Below are 16,502 nucleotides of genomic sequence, written 5' to 3' on the forward strand. Positions count from 1 at the left end.
ATTAACACTGGTGATGGAAATAGAGTGCTGGAAGCATCCTTTCCAAATGTAGTACCCCATGAAGGAGAGCAGCAGAGAGGCCTCCAGCAACAGAGTGAGACACTTTTAGATACTTACAACAAGGTCAGCTCTTGGGGTGAAAGGCCAAAGCAGTGACAGCCAAGACCCAAAGGTAGTTCTAAGAGCTCCGAGACCCAGACTCAGCAAACTCATACTTTGAGTCAACCCCTTTCATCTTCCCCTGGCATTTTAAATTAAGACTCATACAATGTCAGGATTAGTACTTATTTTTTTAAAAAATATTTTATTTATTTATCTTTAGAGGGGAAGGGGAGAGGGAGAGAAATACTAATGCATGGTTGCCACTTGTGAGTCCCCCACTGGGAACTGGCCTGCAACCCAGGCATGTGCCCTGACTGGGAATTGAACTGCGATCCCTTAGTTCAAAGGCCCGTGCTCAATCCACTGAGCTACACAAGCTAGGGCTAGGACTAGTACTTTGACTCAGGAAAAGAATTGAGACTTTTTCTTCAATTAAGGTAGTGCTTCTCAAACTCCCCTATAAGCAGAGAACTTGTACTCTTGAGGAGTCTGGGGTGCAGTCTTAAGCTACTTGCCATGAGTGAAAAATTTCTTTGGAGTGTCATATTTTATCTTAATAATGCATGAGAATTTTGCATTTCATTCTATGACACATCAATAATACACCAATAATTTTCTCTTGAAATCCGTAAAAACCGACACTTTACGAAGATGAGCCCATGTTTATCTTAAGGCTTCTTACACCTCAATTTGAAAAAGAGAAACCTGAAGAAACAAACATTCAGTGCTATTTTCTTTTTTTTTATCCTGACCGAGGACATTTGTCTCATGTCTTTAGAAGGGGAAGGGAGAGAAGAGAGGGAGAGAGAGAAACACTGATGTGAGAGAGAAACATCAACTGGTTGTTTTCTTGGACGCACCCTGCCTGGGAATTGAACCCGTGACCTTTCAGTCTATGGGATCACATTCCTGCAACTAAGCCACATTGGCCAGGGCTCACTGTATTTTTAAACTGGTTAATTTGAAATTTCCAGAATTTCATAAGAAGAGATTCTAAGAGTAAGAGATAAGATACGGATACTTCTTTCTATACCCTTAATTGATGTATTTATACTGAAATAAATTAGAATAGAAATATGTTCAAACCAGTTGTTCAGAAGTCCAAGAGACTATTTAGTCTCCAAAAAGTACACTTTCATGGTGATGGAAGTGAGAATAATGAAACTGGGGATAGAAGTTAAGATGTATACTCAACTGGTTTCCAAGTTGTAAGAAAAGAAATACACGTATTATACACAGAGAGAATAAAAAACAAGGGCAAGACTTACTTTAAAGTCGGCTAACTGCTGGCTGATGATCTCCACTTCCGTCCCCACTACCCACTGGAGGGCCTCTCCCTCCTCTGCCGCGGCGGTCATGTCATTGAGTATTTTCAGTGTTCTATAGAAGTCCTCCACGCGGCCCAGTGTCAGCTCTAGCTGCTCCTGACGAGCTTTACTCCTCTCTGTCAGTTTGCCACACTGTTTGCTCAGGGCTTCTAGCTCCCTCTTAAGACCTAACAAGTCCAGAGTCCCCTCTTCCTCCAGCATTTGTCGGCACTCTGCTTCAGATGCCTCTATGTCTAACTTGAGGGCTTGGATTTTGTTAAGAAACAGCTGTACATCCTCAATTTGGGACTGGAGGCTGTCAGTGTCCCTGCCGATAGCACCCATGCCGTCTAGCTCATCATCCAGGTCTGCCAACTGAGAAAACATCTCTCGGACTCGGCAGTGAAACTGGCTGATCCCTTCTAGCTTGTTTTCCATCGTCATGCAAACACTGTTCACTCTTTTCTTCACCTCTAGGAACCCTTGCTGGGTGGCCTCAGCTTGAAGTAGAAGTTGGGAAGCATCAGAGCCATCTGGGGCATCTTCTACCAGGCCCTGAGTCAAATTCCTCAGATAGTCTACCTGAGTCTCCAAGGCCTGCAGCACTTCCTGTTGGGCTCTTAGCTTCTCAAGGTTCTTGTTGCTACAGGCTTGACTGCCTAGAGCATCAAAGATCTCGAGCTGGTGTTTGGCCCCTTCAACCTTCTTTTCAATGTTCTTAAAGCTTTCCTGGAACTCCTTGAGTCTCTGAGTCATTTCTTCAAGCATCCCTGTTTTGGCTTGTAGCTCTTCTGTAACAGAATCCATGTTCTGGTTGATCCCAGCCTTCTCATCCCGGATATCATCCTCATCTGTTTCTGAAGAATTGATCAGAATATCAGCAGCATTGTTCAATATTTCCAGCAAAGAGCGGCGCTTTTCCACTTCATTCAGCATAGCCTTTGATCTCAGGAGACTGGATTCCAGTTGCACTGGATCCAGAGTGACCTGCAAATCAGACATTTTGGCCTTACAATCTTCTATCCATGGCACGAGGTCTTCCACATGCCACTGATATTTCTGAGCTTTCTGCATACAGTCCTTCAGCCTGGACTGTCTGTCTGCAGTTTTTCTACTAAGCTCTTCCCAATGGCTTTTGAGCTCAACCAACTGGTTTTGTAAAGTCTTTTTCTCTTCTCCAGGAGGTATAGAAAGTAACAGAGATTCTCCTTCAGCCACAATCACCTCGTAGGAACCAATGTGTTGGTTAAGGCTCTTCTGAAACTCTTCATTCTCCTGTAGCTGAGACTGGAGCCGCTCCAACTTTGCAGAAATTGGGCAGTTTTTCGCTTGTTGGCTTTGTTTGTCATCCAACCAGGTTCTAAGCTCATCAAACATTTGCTGGAACTGCTGGGTGCTGGCAAGAGCTGCCTGGAGTCTGTTCATGCGATCAGCTGAAGTGAGAAAATCAACTTTAAGTCAATCAAGTCTGAACATGGCACTTCAAATGTTTGCTGAGAATATATGGTCTAAACCTCACATATCATATCTTATTTAATACTCACTTCAATCTTGTAAGATGACCTGAGTAACAGAATAAACATTAGGTGCTAAATTTGTAAAAACACATAAATATTTCCAGAAAAAGAGACAATGAATTAATGACAAAATTTTTCTTGTACAAAGCCATGATAAGAAGTCCAGAACATGTTCTAATTTTGTAGATGTATATATGTATGTATAGGTGCATGGTATAAAAAAAATAAGTGAGTATCAGTGAAAGTAGGTATGTAACTCCACCTGTAAGTACATCTATAAACATGAACCTCTAAAATTATGCTGTCTAGCACTTCATATATTATTAGTACCCAATCAACATATAATGATCATAGTAATTCTCACTGTGGCTGGACAAAGGGATAGGTTACCAACACTTCCTGAGTCCAAAAGCTACTTCAAGCTCATCCTAGATTCTTAGGACTACTATTGATCCACTCTTTCTTTTGGCTTGCCACTAATAACAGCAGCAGTGTGTTCCTCAACCCAACTCACCTGCAAGGTCTTCTAAACCTTGGAGAGGCAGGGCAACTGTCTCCAAACGCTTCTTCAGCTCATCCTTGAGGTACTGCTCACCAATGAGCACTGAGAGTTCATCGCAGAGTGTCTGTGCCTCTTTAATCTCATGGTCTAATTGCTCCAGGTCAGATCGAATCTCACTGGTCTCTTCCAGTTGCTGCTTCACAGCCTCAGGTTGGGTGCTGATGGCTGGCTGGCCACTCAGTCGCTGTCCAACCACCTTCACCTTCTCTGATAAATCCTGGAGCAGTTCCTGGTACTGGGTGCTTTTGACAATAGCTTGGTCAATTTGGCTGGAACGGGAATTGAGTTTGTCAGTCAGCTCAATCCACTTCTGATTGATGCTCTGGAGTTCTTTCTGTACTTGGCTGGTGGACGGAGAGACATCTCCAGGGCCTGTTAGGATGCCCTGAGCCGCCTCGTTCAGCTGCTCATGCTGTTGCCTGCGTGCTTCAAATTCCTTTAGCATAAACTGTAATAGGAACGACACCGGGATGTTTAGAGAGAAAAGACAAATCTAAATACAATGTCAAAACAAAAACTGACTTTGGATTTTGCCAAGTAGTGCTAACTTCTGAAAATAAACAGAAAACTCTAAGTACCAGGTTATTAGGGCAAATCAATATTATTTATAACAACTGCTTAATAAAAAATTCTTTTAAAAGGATCATTGTCTATTTAATTTCTTTTACTTCTCTGTCCTACTCTGTTTCAACATTAGTTACTAAGGTTGACCCTGGCTGGGAAACCAATTTGTTTTTTGGATTGGCAATCATCAGCTTTGCCAGGCAAAATCCAGGTCTCTGAATTGGGAACCTGGGATCCCAGAGCCATATGACAGGTGGGGCTTGCCATTTCAAATCTCAATACCTCTGGGGTTTTTTTAGTTTATTTCTCAAAATTCCAATAGCACATACAACCTGCATGCTATAATTCAACATAATTAGATACTGAGCTGCTTTAAAGCAAGTATCAGGTCTTTTTATTCTTTTCTTGCTTCACTCATCAAGGAAGTTATTAGGGTTACAAATTCTGGACTTAGTCTGCCTGGGTCCAAATCCTGACTCCATCACTCACTAGCTGTATAAACTTAAGCGACTTTTTATTCTTATCTTTTTAATCCTTACCTGAGGACATTTTTCCATTGCTTAACCAATCCCCCCTTTTTTAAGAGAGAGAGAGAGGAAGGGAAAGAGAAACATCAATGTGAGAGCGAAATATCAGTCGATTGTCTCCTGTATATACCCTGACCGGGGCTGGAGCCAGCAATCTAGGCATGTGCCCTGACTAGGGACCAACCCATGACCTCCCAGTTTTATGGGATGATGCTCCAACCAACTGAGCCACGCTGGCCAGGGCTAGGCAACTTTTTAAAAGTTCTCGAACTGTAAGAATACATTAATTTCGACCATTTTGGTCGAAACTTGTCTTCTTGCTAATATTTTAAAAGTACAGGTCATAATGAATTCTATTAGAAGCATGGTATTTTACGTACTCTGTTGCTTTGTATCTCATTTTTAATTGAACATTAAGGGAATGCAGTATTTAAAATTGTAACTTTGCCAATATCATTATCTAGGGGTCTGTTGCTACTTTTGTCCTTTATAAAATTTTTGTCGCCAAGAAAGGCAGGATTACATTTTTTTCTTCCATACTGAGTTGGTGTAGTGTATTCTTGGTTATCAGAATACTCATACAGTTTTGAGACTTTGAAATGGTAAATATTCATGATGTTTGAAAAAGCATGATTCATAACTTTATGATCTTAATTACACAAAAATGGAAGCTTAGTTGTACAGATACACAGGGGACTTAGGACATGTCAAACTGTAAACTGCTTGTAGTTTACAAACTGCTTATGGATGACTCTGTTCTTTGCTTCTTGTGTTTTTCAGTTTCCTATTATATGCACTTGTTAACTTTAAAAAAATAAATGTTACTTTAAAAACCTAAAAACAAACAAACAAACAAACAAATAAAAGTTCTCTAAATCTCAGCTGTAAAATGGGATAATTAAGTACTTAATTGGCTGTTGTTAGGATTAAGAGGGTACTCAGCACTTACACTGTACAAAAATAACTAAGACATGACCTCAAGGAGTAACATGTATGTAAATAATGAGTAATAGTAGAATATGACAAAAATAAAAATGATTTAATACAGAGATGAACATGGAACTGTGAAAGCAAGGAGTTAAGGTGATTACTGCTATAAGAGATGAAGAAAATAGAAGAGGGAAATCTGGCAAGGTCTCACAGATGACACAGTAAAGAATATGTAGAAGTTCTCCAAGTGAATAGAGAGTGAGGCTGGTTCAGGGGGAGGCTCTAGGATTAGCAAAGGCACAGGGCTATACAAATTAGAAAAATAGTTTTTAAGTACACTAAATCGGACTTGATTATTAGTTGGATACATGAGCTAAAAGAAAGGGTTCCTTCCAAAACTACTCGGGCAGTGTAGGCACCGTGGTGGGTGACAAGAAGGAACGGAACAGGGGAGGCAGCACAAGGAGAGACTCTAAGCAGAATTCACTGTAAATGCCGTGATCTGACCCACCTGAGGGTCGATGATGTTTGGCACTTAAATCAGTTTTTGTGAGGTGTGATCAGCAGAGAGTCTTTAAGTAAAACCAGATGATATCAGATATTGCATTAAGTAATGTGGATGACTACTGGGGATTATAAATAAAATATGATCCTAGAATTTAGTCAGAAGTTCCCATTCTCACATCCATTCATCTTACTGTCTGTTGATGATATTAATAATATAGTTGTTGACTATTTACTATCCAACAGGCACCATGATAAAGACATTAGAAATACCACACTTAAACTGAGCAAATGAGCCTCTGAGAGGTTAAATGACTTGACCAAGGTCATGTGAAACCTACTTGCTGAGAGCAGATTTCAAACCCAGGTTGATATGACCCCAACTTTTTTGCTCTAAAGCATTTAGCTATATTGCTCACCTGGACCTGCTGCTTTTGTGCATTCAGCATGTTGGGGTCAATAGACAAGGGCCCCAGCACCCCCATCATCAGTTCTTTCTCCATCAGCCAGGGCCGGAGCTGGGACTCTGCAGCCTGGAAGCAGGCCAGATGACTTGCAGATTTCTCCAGCTGCTTTTGCCGAGCCATTGTCACCTCTGTGGCCCTTTCCCATCGGGAATCTGTAGAGCGGAAATGAGAATATGTATTCCTTTACTCTCATCAGCCACAGGCCTAGTCCCTGAATTATGTTCCTAATAAACTACAGGAAATGAGCCCTGGAGCATTATTTAAATATTTTTCAAAGTTAAAAATAACTTCCATTTAATTTTAACTAAAATAAAAAGTAGTTTTGTCTCTTGATTGTGGTGGTGGTTATATGAAACTAGACATGCCATAAAATTACACAGAACTACATACAAACTCAGAAAATATCTTATATATATATATATTATTTTATAGTCTGTTTTTAAAACTTTCTATATTGTAAACATCTTTGATGCCAGTAAGTTTTTTCATACCAATAACTATTCATCTACATCATTTATAGTTCAATATTATGAACACAGCATAATTTATTCAATTCCTTCACTGGCCATTTAATTATTTCCCATTTTTCATTTTTATCATCAATATGGTCTTTAGTTCTTTTTTTTTTTTAAAGATTTTATTTATTTGTCTTTAGAGAGGAAGGAAAGGAGAGAAGGAGAGAAATATCAATGTATGGTTGCTTCTTGTGAGTCCCCTGCTGGGAACTGGCCTGCAACCCAGGCATGTGCCCTGACTGGGAATCGAACCACGATTGTGTGGTTCACAGGCCCGCGCTCAATCCACTGAGCTACACCAGCCAGGCCTGCTCTTTAGTTCTTGATCACAGCAGACTGTCACTTTGACTTGCCCAAGAAAGCCAAACTCCTGATACTTTGAGTGGTATCTCTAATTTTTTTCCCTAATCAAGTTCATACTCTGACCCTATCTAGGCCTCTTATTTGCTTATGAAAATTAACTAAAAATAATTCCTGCTCTATACAATGTGCTGAAATTCTGTATTTTTTGAAGATTAGCAATTTAGACAAGGTGAATCTGTAACAACCCTGTGATAACTTACTAAGCTCTTCCTGCATTTTCTTCCAGTTTTCTGCTTCTTGTGAGTTGGGATATGTCATCAGTAATCCAGCCAGGGCTTCCCTTACTTTTTGGATTTTTGGAGAATTCTGCTCCAACTCAGTCAGGAAGGCCTAGGAGAAAGAACATCATGTATGCCATAAGATTTCTGGACAAGAAACAAAGATATGAGTAAGGAGGAAATGACTGGAAGACAGGGCAGTAATTTTAGATTGTACTTCTGATTCTATTCATGACTTGTTTAGTGATTTTAAGATACTCAACTTTCTGCTTCAATTTTTAGTTTAACATGAAAATCTAAGTGGTGGAATCTGAATTTCTTTTATGTTCAACACATTAGTAGAACCCAACAAAAAGAAATTATTACTCCCCCAAAACTAAAAGTGTCAAGATACAATCATGATGCTGCTGCTGATGTTTATATTGTTGAAGGTGATATGCTATGCTCAATTAGGACATAAAAATTTTGGTCAAAAATTTTTACAGGATTTTCTATATGATTTTCCTCTGATATTTTTCTTAGTCCAATATGTGAATCTTAAGAATGAACTGAAATCACAGCTATTTTGTGCCCTCTAAGATTTGGAAAGGTGCATAGGTGAGAATGGCTTGGTTTGCAGCATCATACAGAAAATGAGATCCCATTTTCAATGAGCTCGTGCATCTGAGGAAGGCTAGTCTCTCTGCTGACACACCTGGTTTGGTTTCTAAATCTGACTTGTAACAATTTCTAGTTTCATAGGTAAGAATTCTCTGACAGAGTTTAGGCATATTAAGCATTCGAAAGTCAGCCATGCTGCCCATCATGACTGGGATGGTTAATCACATCTCACTTCTGGTCTCTGGGCTCGGGCAGGAACACTGGAACAACAGTCCCTCCCCTTTAGTGTTTGGGATGCAGCCAACATAAACACAGTAACACAGTACCTTGTTAGATTCAGCTTGGGCTCTCACTGTTTCTGTCTTGGTTGGAGATGAAGAGGCATCCATGCCTTTTAGGATTTCCTCTTTTGATTCCAGCCACTCCAGGACTGAGCTTGCCTCCTTCTGAACTTCCTGCATTCTGCTGAGGACAGCCTGGAGGTCTTCTTGGTGTTCTCGAAGTACTCCCCCAAGCTTCTCATATTTCAAGTTTACATCTGACATGTCACACTGAATCTCTGTCAGATCTGATGATAGAAACAGAAATCAAGTCTCCGAGCAACCCCACTGGTTTCTAACTACTAAATTACTTAACAAGATTAAGCATCATTCCTATTCCTTCTAGTCAACTAGAGATTATCTTTCTGCTAAGTCACATGAAATTTGCTGTTTACATCCACAAAGCAAAAGAACTCTCATTAATCTGCTTTCTGATTTTTGGCATTATATGCTCAGATGTATAAATAAAATGATTAATAAACACGGGAACAAGAAGAGTGATGAAAGTTAAGTTTTGGGGCATCTCTTGCTCCCTTTTCTCTACACTAGAGAGAGGTCACCTAACTGGGGGGTTGAGGGCTAGACGAGACTACTTATCCTGTATAGCTTCTTCATAATTCAAAGATTTGTATGTATTATCTTCAAGGTCTTTCCATATGGTCTTATTTAATGGTCTAGTTTATTTCCTTAGTATGTTCCTTTATGTCACTGGCTGCCAAGTTGTTCGGCCTATAGCCAGCAAATGAAGAGGCATCACTTGCTTCTCTCCAGATTTCTACTCTCACACCCATCCTGGCAGCAGTTCTTCCACACATATGGAAACATACACAGATGCAAACATGAACACTGTCCTAAAACACCCAACATAGAGGCACTGTGGAAATGGCATTCTCACCTTTGCAGGTGTGGTATCCGTTTACACTGCCTACAGAACTTCCTACAGAGGGCAGTATGGAACCTGAGCAGAAGGACAGAGAGACAAACAGGGCGAGACAAACGTGTTAGGAATACATAGAGGCAGTGAATTTGTTCTTTGGCACTCACTTTAAGCTTGGGTTATCAGGAAGTTAACACAGCACAAGACAACATACTCATGGAAAGAGACAAATCATTTTAGCTGCCAGGCAACAAAGTGTCACTCGAGGTGCTTCAGCTCTTTAGCAGTAATGAATCTTAATCCTTCCCAGAGGAAATCCAAATTCCCTTCTTCAATCTCCAATTTGAATTCTTTGGACCCTGCCCTAATTTTGTGAAGCAAATATTGGTAAAATGATTAAATTTATTTTTTAAGATTTTATGTATTTGTTTTTAGAGGGAGGGGCAGGGAAAAAGAGAGGGAGAGAAACTTCAATATGTGGTTGTCTCTCATGTTCACTCCCCACTGGGGACCTAGCCCTCAACCCAGGAATGTGCCCTGACTGGGAATCGAACCAGCAACCCTTTGGTTCACAGGCCAGTACTCAATCCACTGAGCCACACCAGCCGGAGCTAAATTCTTTAGAATGGTATTTGACATACTTTGAAATGAGGGTCTATAATGAAACCAAAAGGGTTGATCTTTAACATCGATGTCCTTCAACATAATAAAAATGAACAGTTAAGTACAATCAAGGACATAAAAAGCAGCATTCTTTCAATAAAAGCATTAAAATGAGCCCTTCTAATATTGTTTCAAAAGGAATATTTTCCTATCTTTTCTTTCATGACTTCCTGCTCCCCTTCTGCCATCAGAAAACAGAAATTCCAGGAGCCAAGAAGTTTGGCTCATTAGCATTCCCATGAATTCTGCGTTGGGACTTTGGTTCTGTTTCCAGTTACCACAATTTCACCTATGTATATTCTCCCCAAGTTTATTCTTTGTATTTCAGAGGAGTTTCCCAAGTTAAGTAAAAAGCAGACCATATAATTATAAGGATTATTCAGAAATGTGAAGCATATTCATGATATAATCTTACATTACAAGGACAGAATAAACCTCTGCTGTGCACTGATTTCACTGTGGAAAAAATTATGTGCAATGTTATATTAAAAAGTGATCATAAAACTTTTAGTGTATTTTCAATTAAAAATGAATCAAACACAAAGATATTTCATTGTGGTGTGATGATGGCCAAAAAGAAACTGGACTCATAATTAGGAGGAGATGGTTCTAGCCAAGACTGTCACTAACTTGGTACATGAGCTTTAATCTATGGGCAGACCTCAGATTCTTCCCCAGGATATGAAGCTTATACCACTTATCCTGTCAACTCTCACGGGGTTACTAGAGAGAGGTAGTGAGGTAATGTATGTGAAAGCACTGTATGAAACAAGAAGAGCTACACAAATGTAAGGAACTAGAATATTCAGGCTAATGATTTTCAAAGCACCTAAGGAGGTACTCTTTAGGGACTCTGTAAATGTTTGGTTTCCATTTAATGTATTTCTAAAACTTAGAAATGGCAACACAACATGCATGTTCAATTATGTTCAACCACATCTTAGCTTACTACATAGAACCAATTTACAGACACCCCTTCGTATCTACAGGGGATTGACCATCCCACACACATCACAACCCAAGGGTGCTCAAGTTCCTTATATAAAATGGCAGAGTATTTGCATATAATCTGTATCTTCCTATATACTTTAAACTGTCTCTAGACTACTTATGACACCTAATACAATGTAAACATAGTTTCTATACTATATTTTTTAGTATATAGTATTTTAGGAAATGACAAAAAAGGTTTGTATATATTCAGTACAGATGCAACCCATTGGCCTAACTATACAGCACATGTCAGCAACAATGTAATACTTTTAAAAAATATTTTCAATCTGCAATTGGTGCAATGGTAGAAAAGGAAACCATGACTACTAAGGGCCAATTGTATGCTGCGTTTTGTGGGGAGAAGAAAGAAGCTCCTGCATCTCTATGCACACACTTAAGGTTCTTTTTGAGTGTTACTGACTGAAAGGTTATAGCTCTTCATTTGCACTTTACAACATTCAAACTTACACATGGCCACTCATGTCCAAAGAAAAACATCTACATTAAATAAAATGTCAAAAAGGTTGAGGTACATCTTCTCAGAGAAGACACACATTAGGATAAAACTGTATAATAACAAAATTTTTAACATTTCAGGTCATGATGATGTCAGGTTATATACCGTTTTTGTCCTCATTACCAGTTTTAGGTGTTTTCTATGTTTAAGAAAAAAAATAAGAGCCCTCACTGAATATTCCTGGTGACTTAACTTTGAAAGAGAATTTCTTACTACATCCCTTTCAAGCTTCTAGTTTATTTTAACTGAAGAGTACTCTGTGATTATAAAGTGAATGTTTAAAAACATTTGTCATCATTTATTTTTTAAAAGATTTTATTCATGTATTTTTAAAGAGAGGGGAAAGGAAGGAGAAAGAGAGGGAGAGAAACATTAATGTGTGGTTGACTCTCACATGCCCCCTACTGGGGACCTGGCCTGCCAACCAGGCATGTGGCCTGACTGGAAATCGAATTGGCCACCCTTTGGTTCATAGGCCAGTACTCAATCCACTGAGCCACACCAGCCAGGGCTGTCATTTACAACTGCTTATCTATGTGAACCATATTTTCTGGATACAATGCAATTAAACAAAACTTAGAAATCCAATGATAAAGCTGTTATCTAGTAATCCTTTTTACAAATTTTAATATTCATAAAGATATCTCAATACTTTTATTAACGGATTTCATAACGAATACTATAAAGTAAGTTATAAAGGAAACTTATGCCAACAAAATATTTTTTTGTTTTATGTAGTAGAGTCCTATATGAGATTTAAATTTTAAAAACATCTAGAGCTTTAAAAAGTTTGAAAAACCACTGATCTAGTCCAGGAGTTAGAAAACTAGAGCCTACCAGCCAAATTTGACCCTCTGCCTGTTTCTGTACATAGAGTTTTATAATACAGCACACCCATACATTTCTATACTGTCTGTGCTTGCTTTTGTGCTATAATGGCAGAGGCATACAGTTGTGACAGAAACTGTATGGCCCACAAGCCTAAAATATTAGGCTCTTTATAGAAAATGTTTGCCAATTCCTGATATAGTCACACACTAACAAGTCACTAAACTTACAGAGGTTTATGTGTTAGAATACTAAAATCACCAATTCCCTGAAATGTTGTCAGTATTTTTAATAATTCAATATTGAACTCAATTCAGTTTGAAGTTCTAGGTAAGTGCCAAGAGATCTTTAAACTTCAGGATACAACAGAAGAGTAGCCATTCTCAGGAGGAAAAAAAGTACATTTTTCCCATGCCATTTAACTGACTATAGGGATACATTAACATAGCCTAGTAATAAAACCTATGAGGTACCAATCGATAACCAGCAGATCACTGAGCTCATAGTGGATTTGTTTAAAAGACTTAATTTGCAGCCAGAGGTTATTCATGTATCTGGACACAATTTTTGCATCTACTTCCAAGAAATGGGCCAGTCTCTGGTGTACTGACTCCTAAATATCTAGCTTCTCCCAAGATCCCAGCTTATACCACCCCGACTGACCCTGATTTAAACATGTATGCAGCCATCGCATTCCCACGTATAAAACAAAAAAATCTTCAAGTTAGGAAATCCCATTTTAATCCTCCTAGGTGTGTTCTACAATTCTAAGTGGGCCAACCAGTCCCTTTACTTTTTCCCATCATGGGAAGAAATTCTGAAAAATGGAGCAACGTTATACAGCAAATGGAAAACAGATCAGACCAAGAGGGAAGACAACTTCATACACCTTCCCCCTTGTTCTTATATCCAATCTTGTTTCTGACTTTTATTATAGAAGGGATCATTAAAAAAAGACCAAGGCAAAGAATGAGGTTTATTCACCACATTTTTAAGAGCCTGAACTCACCTGTTTTGGCTTGGGAATCAGGTGCGGTGATATCCATGATGAGATTTTCTAAAGAAGTGCCTTTGCAATTGATTTCTTCTACCACAGTCCCCTTACTTGCCCAGTCATCTAGGAGACCCTGTGTAAAGAACGAAACAGCTAAACGTAACATCTGGGAGCTTTCTCCCCATAAGTAGGAATACCTATTCTTCTATATATACATCCTAAAAGTTTTAAGAATTAAGGGACCATCCTCATGTAATCAGCTGTTTCAAGATCTTGGTTTAGATCTAGCCAAGGTGTGGAAAACATTCAGGATCTTCTCATTCATCCATCCATCCAATATTTATTGAGCATTTACCATAGGCCAGGCATCATGCTAAACACTGTGCATACTCAGTAAGATAATGACATGGTTCTTAAAACCAAGAGCTCAGATTATCATCTGCATTATAATGTGATAAAAGCTACTACAGAAATATGTAGAGTAGACTCTGAGAGAACAAGGAGACATTTAACTCTGACTAGAGGGAGGAAAGCTTTGAGTTAAGGTAAGAGTTTGCCAAGTGGACAAAGGGAACAACATGTATATAAAGAGTGAAAAGGAAATGGTCACTGGAGAATAAAATGAGGAGCTAGATGTTGAAAGGTAGAGAAACACATGGAATCACAGGCTATAGTTTGTACTTTCAAGAGAACTTTGTATCAGGTTTGAAGTCAGAGCTCTCACTTCAGTAGGAAGCCATCAGGAAACAATGGTATCTGCTCTACGACCAAAGTACCAGGTCATATGTCTCTAAGATGTGGATTGCCTGCCTCAGCAGTAAGATTTCACTCCTTTCAAAACGGGGACCCCATCCTGGCCTGTAATCCCTTCCTTCACACTAAATTTCCCCAACAATCTACTCAGTTTGCTTTGGATTTGAAGCTGCTGAGCAACAACAGAGAAAGACAAAGAGCCATGAACATCTAACAAACTTGGCTGTCAAGTTCTGACTGAACCTTATCAAGTCACAGCTTGTCAATTCTTTTTTAAAAATATTTTATTTATTTATCTTTAGAGGGGAAGGGGAGGAGAGAGGAAGAGAAACATCAATGTATGGTTGCTTCTCATGCATCCCCTGCTGGGAACTTGCCCCTGCCAGGAACTAGCCTGCAACCCAGGCATGTGCCCTGACTGGGAATCGAACCGCCATCGTCTGGTTCGCAGGCCCGTTGTCAATTCTTTTATTAATCACTCTTGACTCCGAAGGGTCACATTCCCAAACTATGTACTGACACAGGATATTTTAAATTTTTGAGGAAAATACAGTGACATCTGTTGGACACCCTGTGAATAACTACTATAAAATTGTTTGGATCTGACCACTTAGCAAGCAAGGTTTCTTATTTATGTTTTTGGCCTTGTGTTACCATGAAAAATTTCTTGAAACATTAAGGGTATTATGAACTAAGAAACTGGGCAACCTCTGCCCTAGGAAAATCCCTACAGCAAATGCTCCAGGTAACTCTCTGAGAAACCAATCAAACTCTCCTATCTATTCAAGACAAATCCTCTTTAGTAAGACAATGAGGACAAATGCAGGAGAGTTAGCTGGAGGCTGGTTTCAACGGAAAGCAGAGATGTGTTAGCGGTACAAGCAGAGGCCTGATGACTGCAAACCAAAAATGGTACCGAGGAATTCTGCAGAGGATGGGAAAACGCTACTTACCCTTGAAGCTACCTTCCAATCATCTGATTGTAACTTTTCCTTTATTAGTTGTAGTACTAGCTTTTATCTCCTCAATTTCTAGGTCATATATTTAGTCCCTTGCTCACAGATAACTAATTCTCAAAGATACAATGAGAATTTAAGTTTCTCAAGGTCTGGAATTTTACAAATATCTTTTCTATGACCCACCACAGAATGAGAGGCATCCAAGAAACAGCCGGAGCTTCATAGCTATTATTCCTGGATTATCTTCTTGGTTTTCAAATAGGAAATTTTCGGTGCCTTAGTACTTGGGTGGGGGGTCGAGGTAGGTGGGAATTTCTACTCTGATGCAGGTGGGTAACTTGGATTTCTCACACCACTTTCCCACCACAACTGGAAATGAGTCCACAAATAGCTGTAAACTGCTGTCGAGCCCAGTTCTTGGAGACCTTGATCACCTACCTTAAGGTGTTCAATCTGCTTTTCCAGCCCTTTGGTACTCGTGAAAGTCTCAGTAGGAGGAATACTCCCTTCAGTTTCCTTCAGCCATTTCTGGAAGGTCCTAACCAGCTTCCGGAATTCATCCAATTGTTCCTGGCAAGATGATGCATCTTTCTCTCTGTCAGCAAAGAGATTTTGTTACTCGCCAGACTGAGCAGTGTAAAGAAGTCAACCTGGACTAAAACTAAGTTCATTCTGGGACTCTAGGCATCAGTTTCCTAACAGGGTCTTTCCTTTCCATCATCTTTTCCACAACATCTTTGGCTAAACAAGCACATATAATGCAGGAGAGCATCAAACTGAGAAATCCCTTGCCCTTGTTTGGACATTTCTGGGGAAAGGAGTCTTCAATCTTACTCCAAGCTAAAGTGAAAGTGAGGAAAACTAAAGGGAGCCTGCTATTTAGGTTGTATGATACAATGGAAAGAATGCAGGCTTTGGATCTTAAGTGCAGCTCTCCTTCTTTTTAGGTATTTAACTCTATTGTAGCCTAGTTCTTTAGTAAGATGCTAAAATAGAGGCTCTTAGGAGTTAGGATAAGTACAGTCATGAATAAAATAAATCAAGGAGAAGGGTGGAATCAATTTGGAGTTCACTTTTGGAAATGGCCAGCCACATCTACTCCAAATTCAAGCCTGAGCTAAAAGGTCTTAATGTAGGAGAAGACAAACAAAGCCTTCTTGGTCTTTGTCTCCCTCTTCTCCCCTCCCCTAAATTACCTGCATCAGTTTGAGCAACTACTTTCCTCTAGTCATTAAGGCCATCCTCTGCTAAATCAAGATTATATTTATGGCTAACCCAAGAGAAGAAATTTTAACAAGCTCTTAAATCCACATGAGCCTTTCTAATGGAGGAATCATGGCTTTTCAACAGTGAGCTGATAACCTGAAACCAGCCACCTTTGTCATATAATTCAGGTTTGCCTGACACAAACACACAAACTAA

At 39.4% G+C, this 16,502-nt stretch overlaps 1 protein-coding gene across 14 annotated transcripts in view; it reads right to left on the reverse strand.

Annotated features, from left to right (window-relative positions):
* The window catches only part of MACF1 (microtubule actin crosslinking factor 1), a 329,873-nt gene that overhangs the window by 77,890 nt on the left and 235,481 nt on the right, over positions 1–16,502 (reverse strand). For 12 of the 14 annotated variants that reach the window (XM_037032516.1, XM_037032519.1, XM_037032506.1 and 9 more), the window contains 8 exons: positions 15,519–15,675; positions 13,384–13,501; positions 9,392–9,454; positions 8,503–8,744; positions 7,559–7,688; positions 6,433–6,632; positions 3,441–3,936; positions 1,371–2,842 (listed from right to left, as the gene is read on the reverse strand). In XM_037032516.1, coding sequence (XP_036888411.1) covers positions 1,371–2,842; positions 3,441–3,936; positions 6,433–6,632; positions 7,559–7,688; positions 8,503–8,744; positions 9,392–9,454; positions 13,384–13,501; positions 15,519–15,675 — 2,878 coding nt within the window. The remainder of the gene's footprint in view (positions 1–1,370; positions 2,843–3,440; positions 3,937–6,432; positions 6,633–7,558; positions 7,689–8,502; positions 8,745–9,391; positions 9,455–13,383; positions 13,502–15,518; positions 15,676–16,502) is intronic. The other 2 variants (XM_037032518.1, XM_037032508.1) reach the window with 1 other exon arrangement.

This window comes from Sturnira hondurensis, unplaced genomic scaffold (genome assembly GCF_014824575.4).
Source record: "Sturnira hondurensis isolate 20B ecotype Veracruz unplaced genomic scaffold, ASM1482457v3 Scaffold0021490, whole genome shotgun sequence".
NCBI lineage: Eukaryota > Metazoa > Chordata > Mammalia > Chiroptera > Phyllostomidae > Sturnira > Sturnira hondurensis.